General features: G+C 42.1%; 1 protein-coding gene across 2 annotated transcripts in view; it reads right to left on the minus strand.

Annotated features, from left to right (window-relative positions):
- Window positions 1-3,285: 3,285 nt before the first annotated feature.
- MED27 (mediator complex subunit 27) overlaps window positions 3,286-23,765 on the minus strand; it is a 94,935-nt gene continuing 74,455 nt past the window's right edge. For both annotated transcript variants that reach the window (XM_054220292.1, XM_054220291.1), the window contains 4 exons: window positions 21,333-21,440; window positions 14,925-14,966; window positions 6,039-6,116; window positions 3,286-3,790 (listed from right to left, as the gene is read on the minus strand). In XM_054220292.1, coding sequence (XP_054076267.1) covers window positions 3,656-3,790; window positions 6,039-6,116; window positions 14,925-14,966; window positions 21,333-21,440 — 363 coding nt within the window. In that variant the 3' untranslated portion in view covers window positions 3,286-3,655. The remainder of the gene's footprint in view (window positions 3,791-6,038; window positions 6,117-14,924; window positions 14,967-21,332; window positions 21,441-23,765) is intronic.

Consider the following 23,765-nt stretch of genomic DNA (forward strand, 5'->3'; position numbering starts at 1 on the left):
TCGATCAATATTGTTCACAGGGCAGGCAGGGAGGGAGCCATGAGCTGTGATGAAAAATGCATGAGGGGACAAGGGAGACCTGGGAGTAGAAAATTAAAAAGTCAGCCTGTTACATTTGTCCAATATTGGCAGAGAAATTAAAGTGGTTTGGGGAGGGGGTGCTGGGAGGGAAGAGGCGAGCCGGCTGCAATAGGCACCGCGCGTCTGCTGCGGGTTCCCTTCACGAGGGAAACTTTCACATTAATTAAGTTGCTTTCTTAGCGAAAAGATGGATTTTGTAACCTTTAGCACTGCAAGCGCCACAAGCGCAGTAGGTGGGGTTTGCACATGGGAAAATAAAACGGGATTTCTTGACATCAGGGATGCGATAGGCGGCGGCGGGTTCTGATCAGGGAACGCGACACCAAGATGGTACCGACCAGGGCGAAGCGATGCAGCGTTAGGTGAGATTAACACCTAATGGCACTGTAACCAACAATGCTGGAAGGATGCAGCTCCAAAACACATACAACCTGAGCCACTGAAAGCAGCACTGCTGTTGTGGCATGTGGATTCATTTCCTTTTCTCTCTCTCTGTTAAATTTGGCTGCTACCGATTGCGCAGTTGTGCTTCGCCTGCAGGAACGAGCGCGAGGAGCAATGCGGTTCTAGAAGGGGCTCCAGAGGAGGGGGGAGCCACCGCTCTTCAGGGATCACGGTCCTTGCCGTTTGCCCTAAAGACAGGAGCGGTTTTAAAATCTGCAAGAAACTCTACCCATGGAAGAAGTAAGGTTGCTCATCCTGCAATCGAACTGCTTTTTGCCACCCCTCCCTTTTAACCAAGGGTGGAAAAGACATAGAATAATGTCCAGTATCCAAGCCGCGAAGCGGAGGAAGAACACCAAAATGCTGCATTGTGAGAAGGGATTTTCGGTCAGAATCTCCTGGTTTCTCTTCCTCACATACAGAAGTCCGAGCAAGTTTCCGTTTGCCTTGGAAATCCCCATCTTGGCAGGAATCAGGCACCGGCACCTGGCGTTCAGAGGTGCAGGATGGTAACCGGAGACAAGCACATGCCGCAGCCGCACTGCTGAAACTCAGCAGCTTTAGAAGAATTTAGGCAGTTGAATTTCATCCCCCAAAACGGAAATATTCCAACCTGTGGCACTTAAAGGCTCGCAGGGATAGAAATCACCGTTTCTCCTGGGGCCTCTAAAGGGGGAAGATTCCTTCCTTCTGCAGTTTTCCGGGACAAAGCACGTGACAAACAGGTTTCTGTTGCACGTCCATAAGACAATTATTTTTGTACTGAGGTACCTAGTGTGAATTTTATGACCCTCCATCAGGCTCACCAATTACAGGTTTGAAATTTCAGGCTCAATTAACACACAGACTGGTTGATGCTGTTTTCTGCAACTAATTATCTCCAAGCGCCAAGACATGATTCCACATACAATACTTTTGTGAACTTCAGGATTTGCTTTCTGCGCCATTATTGAAGTATAAACAGAAGGGAGCAGACAGCAGTGCCTAGATCAGGTTGGATACCATATTATGACCTTTTTATTAACAAAACCAAAATTGCTTACACTATCAGAAACCCAGGCCTTCTAATTAGCACAGTAACGGGACGGCTAGCAGGGCTGCTTATTTACAAGGCTCTCTCTCATCTCAGATGCACACATTGTTCTGTCTTGGCTGATCTTTGTACCAGGAAGGCTACTTGGGTCAAGTAACAGCACAACAAGTTTTCATTAGGTGATTCAACTGCAGCTGGATCTAAAACAGCCATTATCCCACTGCTGTGGCCATGGCTCTGTCTGGTGACTGGAAATAATAATAATTTAAAAAAAAAAAAAAAGTGAAAAAAACCATCACATCTCGCTTACCAACATCCTCAAATGCTCATTCTTCATACACAACGTTGTGCCTCCAAAGGACGTCCTAAGTGGCTACTTTCTTCCAAGTTCCTCTGTCTTCTACATGAGCCAGCCTTGCATGGATTTCCATACCCAGAAAGCTGAAATTCCCACATCACACGTCGTCCTGGCAGGAGGAGCTGCTGCCTTTGGGAGCTCAGTCTTTTATGTTACCAGCAAACACAGTTAATTCAGCAAGTACAGGGCGACACTCAAGTTTCTTCATTTTTCAGTTTCCACAGCTATGAAACGGGGTGTTTCATAAATGCTGTAGGTTCAAATTAAATTAAACAAGTGCTTTGAAAAATCTCTGAACGCCTTATTTCAATCATCTGCAAGAAAAAAAAGGGGTCCCTCCCCTTCCTGCCCTGTTTTTGAGGTCCCCCCGCCCCCTTCTTTTTATTAAGTGTGATTAACTTCACTCAATGCTCCTTGCTGAAAACCAAACCAACCCTCGCCACCAGCAAAGCCTCTGAGAGGGATGTCTTTTTGCAACCGAAGCTTTTCACACAGGCAGAAGGAACCTCAAAAATTAATCTGTAGCACAATACCGTAATGTTGATTTATTTGAAAATTAACCGAGTGACAAAGCTTCTCCAGACCTCCCCTTGCCACCTCCCAAGCTTATTACCGAAGCCTGCGTGGCTTGTGAAGGAAACGAGGGTGCGCTAGCGGGGATGACAGTTGAATTAATCAAATTGGCTACCAGGAGATGACAGATAAAACCCACAGTCCTCAAGAAAACACCAGAGAAGACACTTAACCCCAGGCCAGCGAGCATTCAGCTGGGGCAGGACCAGGGACCTTCCTGGCCTTGGGGGGAAGGAAGAAGTGGCTGGGGGCTCGTAGGAGCTCACCACTCCCCCCCACTGCACGGGCAACGATTCCCGTGGGGGATCTTACTCTTCACTGGAGTGTTGCACGTAAATTTTAAATCGTTTAGGAAACATGCTGTATGTGTCTGCGCTGCAGAAGCTGTGCTTGAGGGCTGAATTATTTTACTAATTTCAGTTCCAAAACATGACGAATTATACACACTGTCACTGCTCATCACACGTTTTCTAACCACTTAATACATGCAGATTTTGCTAACATTTTTCACTACAATTTTAGTAAAGGGAAACATCTGTTTCCCCCCGCCTTAGAAAGTACATTGCATCTTCCAAGTTGCCACATGCCTTTGAAATTCCATGTTTAATCAACGCCATAATCTCTTCCAGAAAAAGACCAGCACTCAGATAAGCAGCCTTGCAACAACAACCTCCCCCCATCACAGCAGCATGCATGTTTAAATGTTTCCAGTTTTTCTAAAGAAAAGAGCAGCGTTGAAAAATCCACACCAAAACCAAGGGTTTTGTTGATCAAATAATTAAATAAATAGCACAAATTCTGGAATACAAAATTTATTTCAAGCTTATAAAAGTCTTCAACATTGCAAATTCTGTCACAAAACACAAACTGTACACTGGTATTTTCATTACCATTTAGAATAATGATTATTACTGTCAGATCTCCCCAGACATACCATTTCAGTCTAGAAGCACAGTGATCACACGCAGCTTCTTACCATGTTCTTCAGAGTGCAGCAGGCTCATGTGTTCCCTGCAGACTGATGGCTTTTCAACAGCCAAACGCATCAGTGCAAGCTCCCTACTTAGCACAGGACGGAAGGTTCAGAAATGGAACCACCCATTAAACCCTCGGCTCCCACCCGAGCCCCAGAGTGTTCACTCCTTGGGTTATCAACAGCTGGGCTACTATTGCCTGCAAGTGTCATGAAAAGCTTCAAGTGTTCGGAAATCCCTCCATGTGGGTGGCAGGCCATCCTGCAGAAACTTTCCGCAGCGCTGGCACGGAGCCTGGAACAGCTTTATGTAACTTCGTAACCAGGTCTAAAAGGAAAAGGGAGAGAAATTAAGAAAACTGGATATGGACGTTCCCCTTTGTCATCATTCTTGTCCAACCGATAGCAAGGACAGAGACTGTACTTTGGCGAGGCCCCAGTGAGGTGTGCAGTGATTTTATAAACAGAAACATGTAGAAGATTGCAAGGTCACTGTATAGCTGAATTCCCACTTTATTCATCATCTTTTGCTTTTTTAGTCACTCAAGCAAATTTGTTAATAGAAATTCATGCACTCTGAGCAGGAGGTATTCGCAGCTAGAGAATCCTGATGGAAGGCAAATATTGTAACGCTCCTCATATTTTTACTGGAATGTAATTGTTCTTGATGGGTACCTTCTCCAACCGAATATTGGTTTGTCTCTTCCTATGATCATCTATCACAGCCCTGCTGCAATCATTCCTCAACGGTCTGAAATCTTCACAGCTGAAGATACAAGGACTTTCACGGCAAGCTAACTAACTTCCTCTCTAATGAGATTTTAAGATCAATACTCATTGGTCATAAAAATACTGTACCATTTTAAATCTGATTACACTGATAAACATATACGTATACAAAAGGCTAGCGCTGAGCAACACAGAGTAGGTTCAGGTGTTCCCATGTGAAGTTCCTGCCTCCGAAGCGGATCGTTCCCATCGTCATGCACTGCAATGGACATTGCATAACTCAATTCCCCCAACTCGAGGAGATACACAACTAAAAACCACCTAGACCAGCAGATTTATACTGCGAAGGATGCACACGAATCTTGTCATTTAAAGTCCTATTGAATTACATCGATAAGAGAAAATTGTTCTCTGAAGAAGAGGTCAGCTGAGTTTATTGAAACAAATCCTTCCATCTTCATCAGAGCCTTCTCTATAGCAACCGAACCTTTGGCCGTCAATAACTCTCCTCCAGAAGAACTAGATCTTCTCTGGGTTTAGCAGTAAGTATGTGGACAAGGGCAACAGAACACTACAAGTAAATTGCTGTTATTTACTTCAGCTTGGATGGGCTTTGCTTGCACTACAGAGAAATCGAATTTTCTGAACCATAACACAAAAATAGGTAAATGAAGTTAAATTGTGCACTTGAGACATCTGTTGAAAGAAAAAAAAAAAAGTGTTCTTCATTCCCATCAGAAAATTAGGGCTTCACTACATCCTGTCATGTGGATTGCCCAACTGACGTGTGAAAGGACCAACGTATTGACACTTCTGGTGTACTTCTGGTTTTGCTTTGTTAAAACTTTTAGTAGTGTTTTATCAAATCAATAAGGCAGGTTTGGGGCTTAAACAAACGTGCTACCCATTCTATTAAACATTAATTTTCAGAAACATGTTGAACATGGATTTGACCCGTAAGAGTTGCTTTCGCCTTTCAAAACCTATTATTTTAAGATGCACTCCAGGAGAAAAGACCTTCGCAAATCTTTCATCTTAGTGGCCTTTTTATTAAATAAACAAACCAGCACAGCAGGTAAAGGAGCCTGACTGTTCTGAAATTACACAGTGGAAATTACAGAACCAGTGATACTGTACAAACCCAAAGATTATGAATGGCAAAAGCAGATGTCCGTTTTCAAAAGTCTCAGTTAAATTGCCCCAGCTGAAGGGGTAACGTAACGGAAGTAAATGAAGGAAAAAGTCCGAATCGCAGAGAAAACCTGCCCCAAAAGCCTCCTTTGGGAGAAGGCAGCGGAGAGAACAGCAAGTCTCCACTGCCAAAATTCATCTTGGTAAAAGGAATTCTGAAGCATAAACCCTTCTTCTCACCCTCTGATTAACAAGGCTGCTTATATATACATGTTTATTTCACAACTACAATTCTAAATACGAACAGAATTAAAAGTGATAAACTTAAATCTGCGTCTGGAGGTAGAGTAGTATGTGATTAATTTAATTCAGTAAGAAAACAGCTGAGTACTTTGGTAAGCATCTCCTCGATTCTCAAAACCACCTGCCATTGTGCTGGGCAAGTACACGCCATTGCTTCGGAACAAAGCCTGGGCCGAGAGCGGATACAGCAAAACGGACTCTTCCCCATCAGGTTCCTGCCTCTCCTAATTCTCCAAGTAACACACACCACTTCCCATACCCTTCCAGGGATGAGATACAAAGAACTACCGCCAGTCTCTACTGTCTAGCTTGTTTAAACAGGGGAAATTACAACTGCATCAGATCTGCCTAGCGCAAAGCAGCGTAAGCACGCTGAAGTCTATCTGGAAAAAGGTATTTTGCAGTAGACTTACCATGAAAGATCTGACCACCACATCTGGCATTTGAGGCAGCTGGTAGTGCAACAGAGCAGTGGTCGCGTGATCTGTCACCTGTACAGACAAAGGAGAATAGACCTTTATTCATGCTGTACTTCAGACAAAGCAGTGTTAATCTGTAGGAAAACAGTATAAATTCCATGGGGAAGTCACAAACCAAGGACTACATGAGTGCGAAGACATTCTCGAAGTAATTTTGGGTAGCTTTTGCCAGCTAGCTGCTGTTCCCTCTACCCACTCCATACAAGAGTCAGCTGAAGCGATCATGATAAATAGCTTTGTATGCATACAGTGAAATCAAATGCACCTCTGGAAGTTCATAACATGACAAAAGCTAACAGGGTTGGTAAAAGAACCTAAACCGGGGGCTAGCGTGAGCCAAGTGATGAGGCAGGCATCCAGCTCTGTGCCACCTGGAACAACCCTGAAGCACTTTGCTTCCCACTTCTGACTACCAACCCAGCCATGGAAAGGGAAAAAAATAAATCTTCTGTACCATATAAAATAAAAGCATCCATTGCAAATTATTTGCCTAACTTTCAAATGTCTACAGCATAAGTGCAGAATCTATGCTTCTGTGATTGAAATCTCGCGTATTCTGTGAAATCACGAACAAGCAAAGTCACTAAACAAATCACGTCAGAGGAAAGCACTTTGGTTTTCTCTTTCTTGGTTCCCATTTTCTGCTTTGGTCATTGTTTATAGGCGATATATTCTCTTAACCTCTGCTGATTTGCTCAACAAAAGAAAAAACATTGTCAATCATGGAGCTAAATTAAATCCTTCTGGAAGACTACGTTATTAGAATAGAGATTATGACTTCCAAAAAACCCAAAGCTTTGGTCTGTTTTATTAAAAAACCCAAAACACCGGGATAAAATACCTCGATCTGAAAATGCATTTTAACAGAAAAAAATAGTGTGTTCCTCTCCATTTCTTAATGGAAAACTTAAAATATTTAACTCTTGTACTCCTATGTCAGGTTGCTTACACTGAACAAACAGGAATTGAGCTCTCAGTTTCATTTCCTCTGAAACCAGGAATTAATCAATATGATTATGGTTTATAAATACTTGCATTACTAAAAGATTTCTGATAGAAAGCTTTTTAATTTCCCAGACAGAGCCATAACAATATCGCACATCTGGGAATCACAGCTAGACAGAATACATATAAAAGGTGTATTTATAATAAGAATAATTAAAGAAAAACTCAGGAAAACCACCCAATAACTTGATTTTTTTTTAAATCATTACCATTTTTAAATTATTCTGGAAATGGGCACTTTCTGACTGCTATAATACAATTCACTAGCAGTGTTCAAGCCCGTCAGCTGTACGTTTAGAGCTTCCTAAATTATTAGCACAGTCAACAGCTTGCTGCTTCTCAGAAGTTCTAGCCTTAATGCAGAAATTATTGGCAAAATTCTTTAGGCTGGACTATTAAAGAACTCAGACAACACAACCACGAGGGTTCTTGTAACTTGTGAATCTACTAATGGTCCTCATCAGTTATATCAACGCATCCAGCAAAGTACGTGATTGTCTAGTTAGTGATTAAATTGTATTTTCTAGTTTTAACACGGCGAAGTAGTGCTTTGCTCAGGGCTTGGCTATATATTTCCCAGGGCTTGTCTATACACTATAGTAAATTTTGAGTAAGATAAAGCGCGAACTGAAGTTACAATTGCTATTCCCAGCTAACTCCACTTGTCCCTGATTTGTATTTAGTCGAATTCAGCGATGTGAGTTGTGCTGAAACACCCGGAACTTTCACTGGAGAACGAGCGCCTCGTGCCTGAAGCTATTCAGGGAGGTGAGTCTGTGGAAGATGTATTCCTGAATAAATCCATGTATAGACGGGCTCTAATTCACACCGTACAGACTTCCTCTGCAGAACACTACATCACATCAGCCTGTCCTACACTGAATCCAGTTTTAAGTTACACTACAATTTTAGAAGCAGATTGTGCTCGCCATGGTTGGTGCACACGCCTAGCTCCGAACGCAGCTCTGTTCAACCTGAATATGGACGTGAGATTCTGACATTTGGAAGGGAAAACTTTTGGGACCGTGCACATTCTGGTGAGTTTGCAAAAATATTCACCAAACGGACCTCAGCCTGCGTAAGCCATTTGTACATTACCACTGAACACATTTAAAAAAGTTAGAAATAATGTGATTAGCTGCGTATTAATAGCACAGCGTAACTCCAATCAGTCATTTCTTTTAAACGCATCTCATGTAGCGTTCAGAAATGACTGTAATCCAAGCCCTACTAGCTATGTGAATTTTTTTCTTTTAAGATAGTGCTTTTATAGGATAGTACCAGACATGTCAAAGAATAGAAAGTTCTGAAGATATTTATGAGCAGCCGCTCTCCTTCTGCTGTCTTTCTACTTCTAACAGACTGTAATTTTTTTTTCCTGAACAACAAAGTTGTTTTCTCTTGGCACTGAAGAAAGTTGCTGAAAAAAATACGGCTATTAACAAATTTAAATTGACTGGCCACTTTGGCAAAGTTGCACATATGCTGTTCCTATTGTAATGTAAAGCTAATGAGATTCCACAGGGAGATAAAAGCCCTCCCAGCATTGCTAGAACCATAACGATGTTTTCTGAACAAAAAGTGGCGATTTCTACCATAAGCAAGTGCTCATAGCGTGCTTCTAAAAAAGATCAAAGTGGGCGTGGAATCTGAGGAAGAGGAGTAGGGAATGACCTCCCCAAACTAGCAAACCTGATGTCAAACAGAAAAGAGCTGGGCAAATGATAAACTGGGCAGCACACGGGCGCGAGGGAAGAACTAATCCCACCTCCCAAGAGAACAGAGATGATGAGAGAAAGCACAAACTGCCCAAGATTAAGCGGGGGGGGGATCAATACCCAGCTTTACTAATGGCAATACGATTTCACACCAAAGCAAAGCAAAAGCAAAACAAACGGCATACGCGCCAGCCCACTTAAGGGACACACCTTTCCTTCCAGCCAAGTTGTAATCACAAACTAATTTATTCTGGGTCTAGGGTGACATTTTGTACATTTCAGGGCTTTATTTTATTAACTTCACTTTTATTGCCATACTTTACCTACTGCTATCAAAGTTATCCGTCACTTTCTAATTTCTCTACCTGTTTTTATATAGGAACATATTCAGAAGAGCACACATTGATTGGGACAGCTGTTGCTCTGGACCTTGAAATAGATTTTCAGGCGATCTTGCAGAAAAGCTCAATATTTCACAATTCATATATTGAAAAGCACTTGGAATTTTTGTCTGGGGGAAAAAAAAGAAAGTTACAACAAGGCAATCTCCCGAAGCCGCACTTTTGCTAAATAAAATAGCTATTGTTTACCTAAGCATGTTCCCACTCTGAGGCAGAGCAAGAGAGACTGCAGTTAAACGGAAAAAAAATTCTGGCAAAGAGATGGTCTCGGTCTTCTCCTTTAGACAAACTTGGGCTGTATGAAATGATTCTGCTTTCACAGGGCACGGTCTTGTCAATTCAAACAAGAAAACCTCCCTTCTTGTTAATTATATTGTCTAAGATGTATTTGGAAGTGAAAAGAAGAAAAAAAAATAGAAGTTGACTATAGCCATGTACTTCTTAAATGCATCTCTGCTCCCCTCTCTGGGCCAGCGCGTATTTCAAGAACACGAAACAGACTGATACTGGATTAAACCTAATCTTCAATGCGACTCTGTGCAAATGAAATCCTACGTACTTGTCGCTCTCGGTGACCGCCGGGGCCCCAGCAAACGCGCAGGGCTGTCCGGGTACCGGCCGGCAGCGAGAAAGTCCCTGCTGAGCCCCGGGCACTGCTCTGCCCCGTGGCAGAGGGGACACACCGGCTCCTCACTCCCCTCACACCCCACTGCCCAGCCTGCCCCCTCGGTACACTCAGAAATAGCTCATGATCAACACCCTGCAACGAGCAGAAAATAAAATCCCTGTTATTTGTCTCAACTGAACCAACACCAGTCATTTCTAGGGCATTTCTTTACCCAATTGATAGTACTGGTCTGCTGAAATGGGCTTTCCAAAGGGGACACATCCAAAAAAATGGGCCTTGGCGACACCTGTTAGGCATATAGCATTCCCAAAGCTGAAAAGCCATTCAAATTTTAAAAAAGCATTCTACAATTTACAGGTTGAGAAAGCTGAATAAGTGCTTCCTCTACCTGGAATAAGAGCTTCCTCTACCTGGAATAAGAAACACAAAACCAAGGACTTCTGGTATAGCTTTGCTCCACCATAGACTAGGCATGTTCCGTAGATGTATGAACCCATACTGGACACAAAAACTAAACCAGGGAAATACGAACACCGCGTGACTAAATTATAGAAGCTCTCTCTCTTCTAGTACTTCATCTCACTGCCAGTAAATATGCTTTTCAAAAGTCGGTGCAAAACTTCCTTGAAGAGTCATAACTTTCCTTGCCACTTACTTATTGGCTTACTCCCTCAAGTGTGGCACTGACAACTCCATCTACTATAAAGGGATTCTCTAAATCTCCTGAAAGTTTTTTAGTTTTTTTTTTTTTTAAACCCTGCTAAGTTCATGGCCTTAACAGCGAGTTGTGGAGGATGATCACAGAACTAAAAAAGAAAAAAAAAAAAGGAAGTTATTTTATTAGTGTTTAGACCTTTTACAGTGTGGAAAACTGCATGAGTGCCTTTGTTCGTTTCCAAGGATGCCCATTATTCAGTAGTCTCTCCAGGACCACGTCTGAGTCTCTCTGGAGGGAATCCGGTGCGTAGAACCCGGTGCCCGAGAGGCACTTGGAAGGATGATAGATGGGGCCTCTACGAACACAGCACTGATGAACTCCACACAGACCCTTTACACATCCTTCCCCGCTCCCAGTTCAGTAAAGCACTACCAGACCTTTCTGAAGAGTAGGATTTATCACTTGTTTTCAGAGCTCACAGAGTACTTAAGTTTTTATTTTGCTTGTTCTGCTTATTTGGACTGTGTCACAGAGATTTTATTTCGCCTAAGCAGGTCTTTGAGCAGAGCCAAGCACTGCTCAGCCCAGGAGCAATCACGCGGGTGACCCTGGAACAGTCCATCTCCTCTCCTTGAACAGACATCATCAATAGCCCGATATTTGCCTCATGCATGCATTCATCCTGCACGCGATTTTATTCCACGATTATTGACAAGAATACATCTTCATACATTACAATACTTATGCGCCCTTGTAGTGGTGAAAATTGTGCTCTGAGTTGCATCACTTTGGGATCACGCAGCTCACAAACAGCTGGAGAGGCTCAAACAGCTTCTCAAATTTAAGTGAAAACGTGTCTTGGGTAGAAGCATATCAAACCAAACCAAAACCAGTCTGTGGCATGCTAAAACTGATAGGCCATTTAGGTGAAAATAAGAATGGGACCCCAAGATCAGAATGAAATACACGGGTTTAAAGCCTATGCATAGGACTTAAAGAGTTGAACTGATCATATTACACAGCTAAACCAGCTACGCTGCTCTTAACTAAGCAGCTTGACAAATGAAAGAGTTGATGTCTGCCACCGTCTCCCATTTTGATCCACTCAGAGCAGTTCCACTGTTCTATATTTTTGCCTCTTTTTTGAATGCAAAGTTATGAATATTGCCCTATTCTCTCTCTATACGTATTTTTTTTAATACTCTGCACAACGACCTGGAATTACGCAGCCCCTATGTTCACTCTTCTTCCCACCAAGACTTAAGCCCCAAAATATTTCCTTTTTTTCTGGTTTTATTCCTCCTCTTGTGCTAGTGGATCAAGAGGTGCAAGGTGTTAAAATAAGGAGGTTTAAGATCAAAACAGTTGCCGCTCCTGCAGAGTTTAAATGTCAGACCGACATGGAAGTCTGAAAAACCTTTTCTTTGCTCCTTGCGCTTTTGCCCTTTCAGCCTTCCCTCTCTCATTTCCCAGCTCCATTCTCTGACTCTAGCCCTGCTGGTGCATTCAATGCCGACAAAGCTTATTCACCCCAGGACCAGATTCAAGGAGTCTCCAGGGAACTTAGAAAATGACTGTACACTTTAACAGTAATGGGCCCTCTGGGAGTCGTCCCCCATCAAATTATACACACTCGGGTATCCTGCCTAATAAGAAGGAGAGAGAAAAGGCTTGCTGACACAGCCAACGTTTGCAAACAAAAAGTCAGGACAAATTTAGCTTCGTTTGACAGGGTTGGATTGAAGATCAGAGGTCTCTGGTCCTTAACCTACAAAGTCATGCTGCAGCCCTGGGAGAATTTGACAGGCCCGCAGCTACCACCGGCAGGTATCCTGTGAGCTCCAGATGTTGTTATATTATCATTGAAGACAGAGTTTGAGAAGTTGGTCCAGCTTTTAAAGAGAAACAGCGCTGCCCTTCAGAGGGATGCTTGATTTCATACCATTAAAGGCAGCAGAGCTGCAAGGGCTACCCAGCCTCCTCGGTGGGAGCACTTACTCATCCGTATTTTTCCTTCTCAGCACAGCACTTCCACATCACATTACTGGTGACTGCCATGAGGAACATGTTTCAGGAACATTCAGATGTGCTCTGACACACTTACTGATGATTTTTTAATGGCATGAAAACATTTGTTCTGAGGATCCTGCAGTACAGATCCTACACAGTAACAGAGTATAATAGTTTCTCTACCACTATTTTATCTATTTCTTTCATTTTGCTCTTGCTAAATCACTATTCCTGGGTATTATAAATGGATACAAGTGCAGCTTCAGAGAATAAAGAGAAAACCAAAGCAAGCACGGCACCACAGAGAGAAAACTCACTATGCTGAACCACAGCATTTTCTCTCATCTCTTTGAAAACTTGACCTGGGTCCTAGCCTTAACTTCTTTAACTATCCGCTCAATACCACAGAACGTATTGATTAGAAAATCCCATCACCCTGCTTTTTTATCACATTTTTCATGCAAGAATCTGAGCGCCATGGACCCAATTCAGCAATAGCTCCTGTGAAGTCAGCAAGGATCACCCCAGCCTGAGGGATGTGGAAAACCGATCCAGAGAGAGGTTAACTTGCCCAAGGTAACGCAGTGACAGAGCTGGGAACAAAATGTATAAAACTACTATAAAAAAAAACGCAGACAGCTTTTCAGCTGGTTACAGGCAATCCTTTCTCCTGCAGCCTTTTCTTTCTGATTTTTTTTTCTTTTTTTGGTAAATGCTAATGCATTTGGTATTATTTACAGGGAGAGAATCGGAGAACAGGAACTTAATATTCAGGTCGCATCACATTTTAGAGGATTAGGAAGAGAATTCTTATTTATCCATAACACAGCCACAGAGGCAGCAGTAAGAGGGGCATTTCGCCTTTTCTCACTGACCTCTTCCACTCGTGGCCTGAAGGCCATCACCTGGACCCGAAGGGAAGTTTCCTCTACGTATTTACGCTCCCCAAGTCCTTAACTTGAACTTCTAAGCAACCTATACCTTTACTCTACTCTGGTATCTTGCATGAAAACAACAAATAGACAATTAAAATTATACAATCAAAACCTCACGATTTATTATCATTTAGCACAAATTATGGCAATGTGGCTTAACCCTTCCAAGTTATTCTAAACCAAGCCATCCAGGAGGACAATCTTATGCCCAAACGAGCTTACAACCAAACACACGCACAGGGAAACTGAGACGATGCACTTAATTACAGAACCTTAAATTTATTCCATTGCAAAAATTACTTTAAAGCACGCTGATAAACAAGTTACTAAGATATACGCCGTTTTAATTCCCGCTGTATTACCCTACTTGACACTAAATATTTTTGAGGAGCAAGAAAAAAAAGAGAAAGAATATTTAATGCACTAATCTCTGGGGTAAAGAACTGCAGCAAAATTTTGCTTTAAAGCTAGGCAGAGAGGGAGAGCAACCAACCTCCCCAAAAGCTGTCCTTTCATCTCTAGCAGGTTAATATCATAGGTCAAACGTCTTCCCTTCTGACTGCATCTGAAATCCTGGAAGGAAGATGCACAAATACAGCCAATATACCACACTTTTGACCTCCGCTTTTATGCCCTTTCGAGTCCCTGACCCCCATTTGTTACACAAACTGCAAAAGCGGATGAAAGGAAGCTGGTGCCCTCGCAGGAGACTCAAGATCCTCAAACTGTGGCTCGAAGGTAAGGAAACCAGAATTGAAACCCGGATCAATCTCAACGTACAGCATTTTGACAAGAGGCCTTCAAAAAGAAATCTTCTTTTCCCTACCTGGAAAATAGTGAGATACACATCTTTCCAAAATACACTTTAACCTTCTTAGTAGTTTTCTACTTATCGCTCCCAGTGTCTCATCGGTCTTTTCTTACTTTCATTCATTTCTATAGGTTACTCCTTTTGCTTACACCATCATGGGAACAGACACAGGCAAAAGAATGGCATGGAAAAAATTTCCAAACTCATTTTGGAAAGTGAGTTCTACTGATTTACTAAACTCAAGTCCTCAGGAGAGGGGGGCAACCAAAACCAATGAAAACAACAAAGCAAAATCCAAATGAACCTGCACCAGTCCTTCCTCCCCCAAAAGATGTAAAAAAAAAAAAAAAAAAAAAAAAAGTGCTTGAAGATTCCTCATGAAATTTTAAGATTATAGTAGTATAATCTCCAATTTCCTATTCCAAACAATGGACTGGAACTACGATGGGAAATAACTCCAAATCAAATAACAGCAGAAGTGATCTCCTTTTCTACTCACAGTTTTTCATTATTACAGATTATTGTTTGTTATCTGCAAGTTGTGATGACAAAGGAATAAATTCTGGATTCTTTTACGTAAGGGCCTAGATATTTGAAATAGACTCCGCATATCTCCTGTACACATTATGTAAAGAGAAATTATGTGAGACTTACCTTCTGAAAAACCTGATAGTTGGATTTCGACCATATGTCAAGCTACAGTAGGAGAAAAAGAAAAAAAAAAAAAAAAAAGAGTTACATATTACCACACGTGATTACAGAGAAAAAGAAGCTAAGCAGCTGTTCAACTTAAAAGAGTAAAAGAGCAGGCAAACAGACTTACGGAGACATATTTCTCAGTTCACTATTTTGACCCACTGCCTTTACCTGCTGCAGTCCAAGAGAGGGAATTAATGCCATCCCATTTCCTTTGCACTGCAGTGAAGAATCAACGTAGTTCACCACAGTTTCAATAAAAAAAATTACACATACAAGACCTGTTGAATTAATGCGTTCTCTTTAAAAACAGCAAAATCTTCACTTGTATGGGGTTGTGGCTGATCTATGCAAATATTCAGCAGCTTCAGTCTGTTTCCAAAAGGAGGGCATTTTTACCAGCTTTATGCTTGTTTTGTGTCTGAGTAAGTGATTCAGTTACGAACGACACAAAGAACGTTTAGCTGAATTAAGCCAAAGCAGTGGTCTTCTGGGGCTAAATAAAACATCCCTCAGGAAACTGCATTTACATTTGCAGACAAAAATCACACTAAAAGAGATTTAAGGTTGCAAATAACTGCACGCATCCACGACTTAAATGTGTGCTCAACTATAGCCAAACTAAAGGAACAAAACTGAAGTAAGTTTTATTAACCCCTGACAGCAGAAGGTAAGGCTGTCCTTGTTAAACAACCAAATGGCTCACATATTAAACAATTTAAACTGACATGCTAATGCTCTTTCAGCCCAGCCCTGTGGAATATCTTGTACTCTGACAAGGAAAAGCAGCAGGAAAAAAACAGAGGAATTTCCATCAGTCCCAGACTTGCAAATCACTTCTTTCCTACAGATCCCACTGTACTCAAAAATTCCATATGCACAAAACCTGTCCCAGGAAAGGTATTTCCTACAGCATTAACCTCAGGAATCTCAGTCTAGACAAAGGAAAATATTTTTGAGTAGGTTTTTGAAGCAGGTGTAGCTCCTCTAGTGCTTGCTAACGTGGTCAGACACGCTGCTTTCCCACAATGGGGGCTGATCCCCTTCACTATAAAGTACAACTAATTATTTTAACTCTGTCTCATGGCAGTGCCAGTAAGTTCTAGTTGAATTTACAAGTCTTCTGAAAGGCATAAAAATTAGAGAATGAAACGAAGGAAGCCATACGAAGTGAGTAAAACACACTAGAGGGGGAAGGATGCTGAACCCAAATCATTAATTCCCATTGCCGAAAAAGGTCAGAACGCTAAAAGTTCCCATTCTTTAAAGAGTAACACTCTCGAGTGGCCCACTTCTAAATACTGGTACAGAAGTAACTCTTGAGTGCCTAGACCTCAGTCTGGACAGGAGGTGACGTTAAAGACTTTAAAAACCACTTCAGGACACATGCTTCATGTCTTAGTACCCTGACCTTGCGGTGAGACAAGGGGCAGGGGATGGCTCCGTGCCTTTCCCAGGTTAGGCAAAGACAGAAGCGCCCCGAGGCACGTACCTACAACCTTTTTACATTTACTGGCTCTTAGGGTGGGATCAAGAACCTGCGTGAACACCCACAACACTTATACTCCAGAGTCCACCGGCGGCGGTTCAGCCTGGACTTGGACCTGAGCTTGATTTACAGTGTAAGAATAGACCTGTGCCTGTCGGGAAGGAAGCATCGCATTTCCATATTAGAAAAGTCTACATTTGAAAATAAAAAATTAATGTGTATTTTTAAAAAGCTGTTTTCATGTAATTTAAGGCTTTATTTGACTGCAGAGTTGCTATAATTGGAATGTATATATGGTTTTGCTAATCTCTAGTGATCAAACCAAGGATATGATCCTCTCTCGTTAGACTCAAAAAAAAGAGTCCACTTCAGATGCTGCATTAAGATGAGTCCAACAGGTTCTGAATGCTCATTAGTTGGTGTGAAGATTGAAAAGCTGAAAAAGTAATGAATGTCTGTCTTACAGACATGATGTTATCCAAGTTAATAAAAAAAAGAAAAAGAAAAATAAAGCTCCCAATCCCCCCCCAACCACATGCAGACATCCTAAATGACTGCCCACCTTTCCCCCTGAAACTGAGGATTAAGGCAGAGGCGGATTAAAGAATGCATCGTTATAGGTCTATTATTCTTCAACTTTTCACTTTCAATCAAGACACACATTTGTAACTAAAAAACTGCTGAAAGCACAATTTCAGGGCATCCTCTGCATGTGAATTAAACTGGGGCTTTTTTTCCCAGTGCCCCGCTCTCCCCACCCACCCCCAGCATAAGTAACAAGAGGCCATTTTCTGAAGGTCGTCTGAACGATTTCAAAGGCGATAACAAATCAGAATGTTCCCTGCATCTAATATCAAACAGGTCCGGTGCCAACACTTATTAGAGAAATCGGATTCAACCCCCCCTTCACCCAAACACACACACATCCAGCTTTGAAGTGGAAAGAATGCAGGGATCAGAAATTACCCGAGAGACAGCTCTGCCCGTCTTTGAAGCTTTCCTTTGATACTACTATTTCTTTTCCTCTCTTACGCTAGGAGGCTAAAAGCTGCCTTTTCTTATTGATATGGGGTAATTAATGAAGCCATAGCATTAACATAACCCAAGTTCCTTAACGTGATAATTCAACAGGGACACTTATGTTTCTTTAGTTAAGTCTAACGGATGCAAAAATTGGAATTTGGCTAGGCAGCGATGTTAGGTACCCGCTCTAAATACGCCCTGTCAAGGTAGTTCTTGGTCTCTGCATCCAAAGAAAAACAAGGTATTACTATGCCAAAAATTCCCAATAAGTTTTCATTTTTATTGGCAGACTTGGGCTACGAACGGCTCAGCTGACAATAAGCCTGCCCTGCAAGGGTGAGCTGCAAGGCTTCATTTATTCAGGAATCAGGACAACACTTGTAATTAATTACCATCCGTGGTTAAATTCCAGTGCACAATGAGTATGTCAGAGTTTGAAACCGAGGGTGGCACGGTGCCATCACTAAAACTACGGGGCTAATTAAAATGCATCAGTATCTGGTGGACGCAATGGGTTAGTACGGTAAGCAAGAGACTGCAGAGCCAGCAGCATCCAGAACCCACGACCTGACAGAGGCTGCCAGATCTCACCTATTGTTTTTGCAAAGTGTCACCAAAAAATGTCTAAGTTATGCAGCTGGCAACTTGGCAAAGACACATTCTGCAGGGTTTGTGAATAATTCACGAGAGAAGTGCATGGAGTACTTAAGAAATGCAATGATTCTTCGTCTGTATAAGCAAGGCTTGAAAATAAAACCCCAGAATGTAGTCTCTTATTTTACTCACTGCAAGCTTAAGACTTCTATTTTTTCACCTTCGTTTTGGAAGTATTTAAATCTGTAAGAGGGAGTACCCAATTTAACTAGACTTCAGCCCAGCAGAAACGACATGAAGCTTTCCTGTAAGTACCTGCCAACCTACAGCGCACAAGCAGACGGGAAGCTACAGCAACCTGGGTAACGCAGCGTCAGCTTTCCCGTCTTAACTGCTAATACGCCACCCTGCACAGCTCCACAACGACAAGAAACACCCAGGTTTGTTTTATTCTAGACTTGCCCGACTAATGGACGAGAAGACTATCAACACCTCCGTCTGCACTCATCTCTTCCCTTTGTCTTCCCAGTAATGCAAAATTTGCTAAAACAGCCGTACTTTCAGAGATAAACGATGACTCCCCTGATCTACAAGGAAATCACTGGCCTCTTCTGTGCACAGTCCATTTTTCACTTACTGTCTGTGTGATTATTCAGTCTCCTGATGATGGCCATTTCTTCTGTTGTTGAATACTGTTGAATATATTTTGTTGCCCCAAACCCCGCTCTACTTGGGGAAAGCCCCCCACTGAATTTCACTTTTGTTACTTAAAGGACCCTCTGCCTTGTGCAGCTCGAAGCGTCACTCAACAGACCCTCATTCAGCTGTTTAAGTGGAAAGAAGCAAAACGATGCTATGACTTATCCAGTGTCCCTTACTCAACATGGCCTACAGAAGAGACAGGAACTTCAAATTGTTGTGACACCACCTAGTTAATCCTATCTCTTGCTGTTTACAAATATCAAATGCTTCCTAGGAATATATAAGCAAATCCCCAAATCAGCGATTACTGTGTAAACCGCTCACCAGAAAAAGGATCACGTCCTACTGTGATCCTGAGGGTTCTCTGTATTTTTGTTATTTAATAAAGAAGATACTCGCTGATCTCCTTTTTCATACTCTTCTGCGTCTCTTCCGAATGCTAGCGCATTTTCTCTCCTATCAGGTTTCAGGTTAGAACCTGAGAAATTAGAAGAGTACGGTGAAACCTCACTGGAGTACCTTCCCAACAGCATCTGTTGTGACAGAGAAGGAACTGGAAAGGACTATGTTTGCAATTGACTATAATCGCTCATTCCCAGCAGGCACAATAAGTAAAGCGAATCATTGCAAGAGCGCAATCTTATTCTTATTCTCCAATTACCAGCGTAGTTAATTAGTGAAAAAGAGGGAGCTCACTGTTTGTCAATATGTGCTCCAGTTGGCAAAACTAGCAAGCTACGCGTTTATTCAATCTTCCAAGCCAAACTTACTCATGATTTAAGTGGCTACAACTCCAATTCTACTTAAGTCAATTGAAATGTTCCTATTTATACCTAAAACACAGACCTTCAGGTTTGCAAAAGCCCTGGGATGGCCCAACGGAATAGCAAACTGCCACATAAAGGCCACAGGTTCAGGCAGCCTCGTGGGAGCAGTCGCACAGCCTGGTTTTGGACACAGAAAGCTAAACTGGTAGAAAACAGACTCCCCTGCAGCTTGGCTTAAAGCAAGGAAAGAAGCCAGGTGTTAGCACCGACGCTCTGGAGAAGCTGAGCTGCTCCCCGCTGACAGCAGACAAAGGTTAGTGCCCCGTGCCCAAAGCTGGCCTTGGTGAGTCCTGCTCTCCCCCGGCAGCCGACGATGACAAAGGAACGGTCTACGGCTCTCCAGAGAGTTAACCCTGAGCTACACAGAAGCCCAATGCCAGATGCCGAGTTTCAGAAAGGAACTCTTTTACTTAGAGCTTTTCAGCATATATAGCATTATTATATTTCAAGGGAGCTTCAAAGGAAACTGGATTCATCAGAGAAAATGAGCGCACCCAAACGAAGTGTGACACAGGAATCCATCAGGCACTGTCAGTGCTCTCTAGGCAGACTCTCATTTCAGTTCTGAGCAGAACCTGGGGTAAAGAGGGGCTGGTGCTGTAAGTCTGTATTTATATGCTAATATACAGGGAGTGGAGTGTGCAGCTGCTTCTGCAGCAAAGTGCCATTTAAACCTGCATATTTGAATAATGCAAATCAAAATCAGGCAATTTTTATTTTACTACTTCTTAGGCCAATCCCCCGCCCTTCGAGTGAGGGTCTCTCACCTGGGAAATACAGCTGTACTATCTCCTTCAGCAAATCAGCTCCTGGCCTCTTCCAGGGAGCGGAGGTTCAGACTCAGAGCCGCTGAACTCTGGGTCAGTACACAACGTGCTTTTCTGTGCGCTAAAACACCGTTATCACTTTTAAAAGGAAAAAAAGTCTCACCTCATTATAACATGGCCTATGGGTGCCAAGTACTCATCCTGATATAATGAACTTTTTATTTTAATAGGCTTCATAACCAGAAGAGAAAGCTCCAGAGAGAAAATGTGAAACATGGAGGTATTTAGTACTGTTACTGGCAAAGGAGAGTCCTGGTGGATGTCTCGCTAAGAGAGACCATTCCACCCTGAAAAGAGAAACAAGCTGAGCTGAAGGCCGTCAGGTCCCATTAACATCTTCTGATGTGCTAAAGAGAGCCATATGGAGTGTGTGCAGTCAGACGAAATTTGAGGGTTCAAACAGGGTGACTTTTTCATAAAACAGATCACTTGTGGAAACAGGTAACACTTGCTTTAATAGCTGCTGTTCAAGATGTACGATTACTGACAAGCAAATGATTGAGGACTAGCTACCGATGATTCTCACAGTTGCGTTTAGCAAGTTGAGCACAACACTAGCCCAAGATTTCCCAATGGCTCTCGGAGAAGAGAAACCTGAACCTTGGGCGATTGATGTGCTGGTACACTGAGAAAAGTTTTCTCAGCAGACACTATTAACGAGGCAACTGGGGTCTAAGGTGATAAATTAGAGATTCAAGGGCTTCAGAGCTTAGAAATCAGACACTCAGGTATGAAAAATCCAAGCAAAGCATGATAAACTTAAACCAGAACATTCTGCAAAACATCCACAGAGTCTTTTGACAGTTTTATGTTTCTAGCATACTTGTGATGGGATTCCTGTTCTCTGTCATTTAAGTACCAGGTAAAAATCAAATTTAATGTTGCTGGATATGTAGCAACCTACCTTGCCATCTTCAGTATAGACGTTCTCATTGTAGCCTTTCACTATTGTCCGGTCAATGAAGAGGCTCCGCATCACCACTATCACTTTTAACACTTTTCCTAAGGTAACCTGCGAAGAATAAGAGAAGGACAAAAACGAGCTGAAGGAGAGTCGACGGTGTCTGGATTCACGAGACCATCAAGTTAACAGCTTAAGTTGATGCAATTTCAGTTTTCAATATTTTATAGACAGACCAAAATAACAGATCTAAACCCACTGCGTGTGTTATGAGGAAGAGCTAGACTATAGAGTGCAGAACAAACAAACATTCATTTGCAACTGAAAATGTATGAATTCGCAGAATTCCCTTGGGTAGGCATGACACTGCCAAGGAACTCTCAATTTTATTAACACCGCAACTCAATAACTTGTCAAAAACAATGAGCAAATGTGATTATTTTTGATGTATTTGATATTCTCCACTATAAGCCCACTTAGAGAAAAATAATTTGAAAGAAGAATTGGACTCTTCTAATGCTAGCTTTTAAAAGCATGCCATGAGTTTAATGGAAAACATTTTAGATCCAATAAAAAGGAAACGACAGCTAAAAAGTAAAAACGTTACATTTTCAAAGGTCTAATTGTCTTCCGTGAAATAAGTAATGTCTAAAGAATAAAACCAGTATCAAGGAAAATATACAGGGTCAGTCAGAGTATAACAACAGAAATAAGCCTAAATTATATTATTGACAAAAATGCAATAATGAAGGCATTTTAATCTAAAAATCAATTTACATTTCAAAGATGAACTCGCACTTCAATATTGTTAAGATGTGCGTCTAACAATAATTCTGTCTTTGTGTTTTGTTATACAGAGATTACTACAGAGTTTTTCCTCACCCAAAAAACCCATAAAGTTGAGATATAAAAGAAACGATTAGTTCATTTTAATATTTCCAAACCAGCAGCGGCTCATTTTCCATTGTCTGTGTTCCAGCATTTTGTCCAGTACAGATTAACACACGCTAGAACAGTTGTGTTTGTACTGCTAGCCTCAGCAGACAAATCCCCACCCAGAGCACTCGGTCTATATGCATCTTTATTGATTTGTTGCGCGTTTTTCCTTTTTAACTCCTGCTAATGACTCCTATCTGCTGCCGCCTTTCAACACCACTAACCTCACCCTGTTGCTGACTAAGAGACTAACGGGCAAATCAACTCTGAAGCGCCAGGACGCTTTTCTCCCCAAGGAGGAAGATGGAAAATCTGGCACAAAGACTCCAAGCCAAAGCTGATGCAGGGACATGCTGGAGGAGGTTAGGAGGGGAAGTGGTGGTAGATATGGGATGAGGATACAGAATTTTGCAGAACAGTTGCCCAAACTACTGTAAATACCGCTTATTATATCACTATATAGCAGGACAGTTACAAAGCCCGAAAGGAATCGATGACAACTCTTTGGCATGGGACACGGAGAAAGCCACTCTAGAAGAGAAGAGTCTAAACAACAGGGAAGGACAAGTTGACAGCAAGAGAGAAGACAGGGAAGAGAGAAGGGGAAAAAAGAAGTCAATGACAGACTTCAAGAAGACAGGCTGTTCGGCATAATTCTGTGCGAACGTGAAGGGAAAAAGCAGGTCAGAAGAATGGGTAAAGTTTTGAAGAAAAATGTTACAGGCTGAAGGAAGGTAACCTGCATCAAGGCCTGCGCAATGCACATACCAGGAACAGCTTCCTCTGATTGCGACCTTCTTACAATAGATTGGGATTTTCCGAACGTGTATGGAACACCGTATTATGATATCAGGTGCTGTGAATTTGGGTCTAAATGTAGTATCTTGCTAGGACACTCTGTAATGAGACCTAGTTGGTCTGCAAATAACGGAAATCAGCAGAGTTATTTCAGCACCTCCCACTGTATCAACTAAGTTAAAACTACAAAGTCACGACCCAGAGATGCCTGATCTATGATGCTGATGTTCCACTGGAATCAGAAAGACAGTTTTGTCCTAACTGCTAAGATGAGGAAATGGAGACATTTGGAAAAAAACTGTCAGCCCATTTAGAGTTAACAGTTTTTTATTTATTTTTCTACCTTAGTTAAGACTGGCACTTCGCTAGGGTATAGGTCTGCTGACAGAACTGACTCTTGTAACTTCACGCTAGGCATCAACCACATACAGTAAATTGAAAGGAGGAAAAGAAAAAAATTTAAACGAAAAGAAATCTGCTTAATGGAAGAGCTAAAAGACTGCCCTACAAACACCCAGACCCAGCTTTGTGCGTAATATTTTCTACCTCCGTTGCCTTCACGCACGTTAGTGGATGCTCACTTCTTTCCTATCCCCTTACGTTCTGCATTCATGTACCTCACATTGCTGCCAGGTGGAAAAAAACTGGATGAAGTTTATCTGAAGCCTGTGTGGGATGTTCCTGAAAACCCTCAGAGTGAAC

The sequence above is a fragment of the Rissa tridactyla genome, chromosome 14 (assembly GCF_028500815.1).
Source record: "Rissa tridactyla isolate bRisTri1 chromosome 14, bRisTri1.patW.cur.20221130, whole genome shotgun sequence".
Lineage (NCBI taxonomy): Eukaryota > Metazoa > Chordata > Aves > Charadriiformes > Laridae > Rissa > Rissa tridactyla.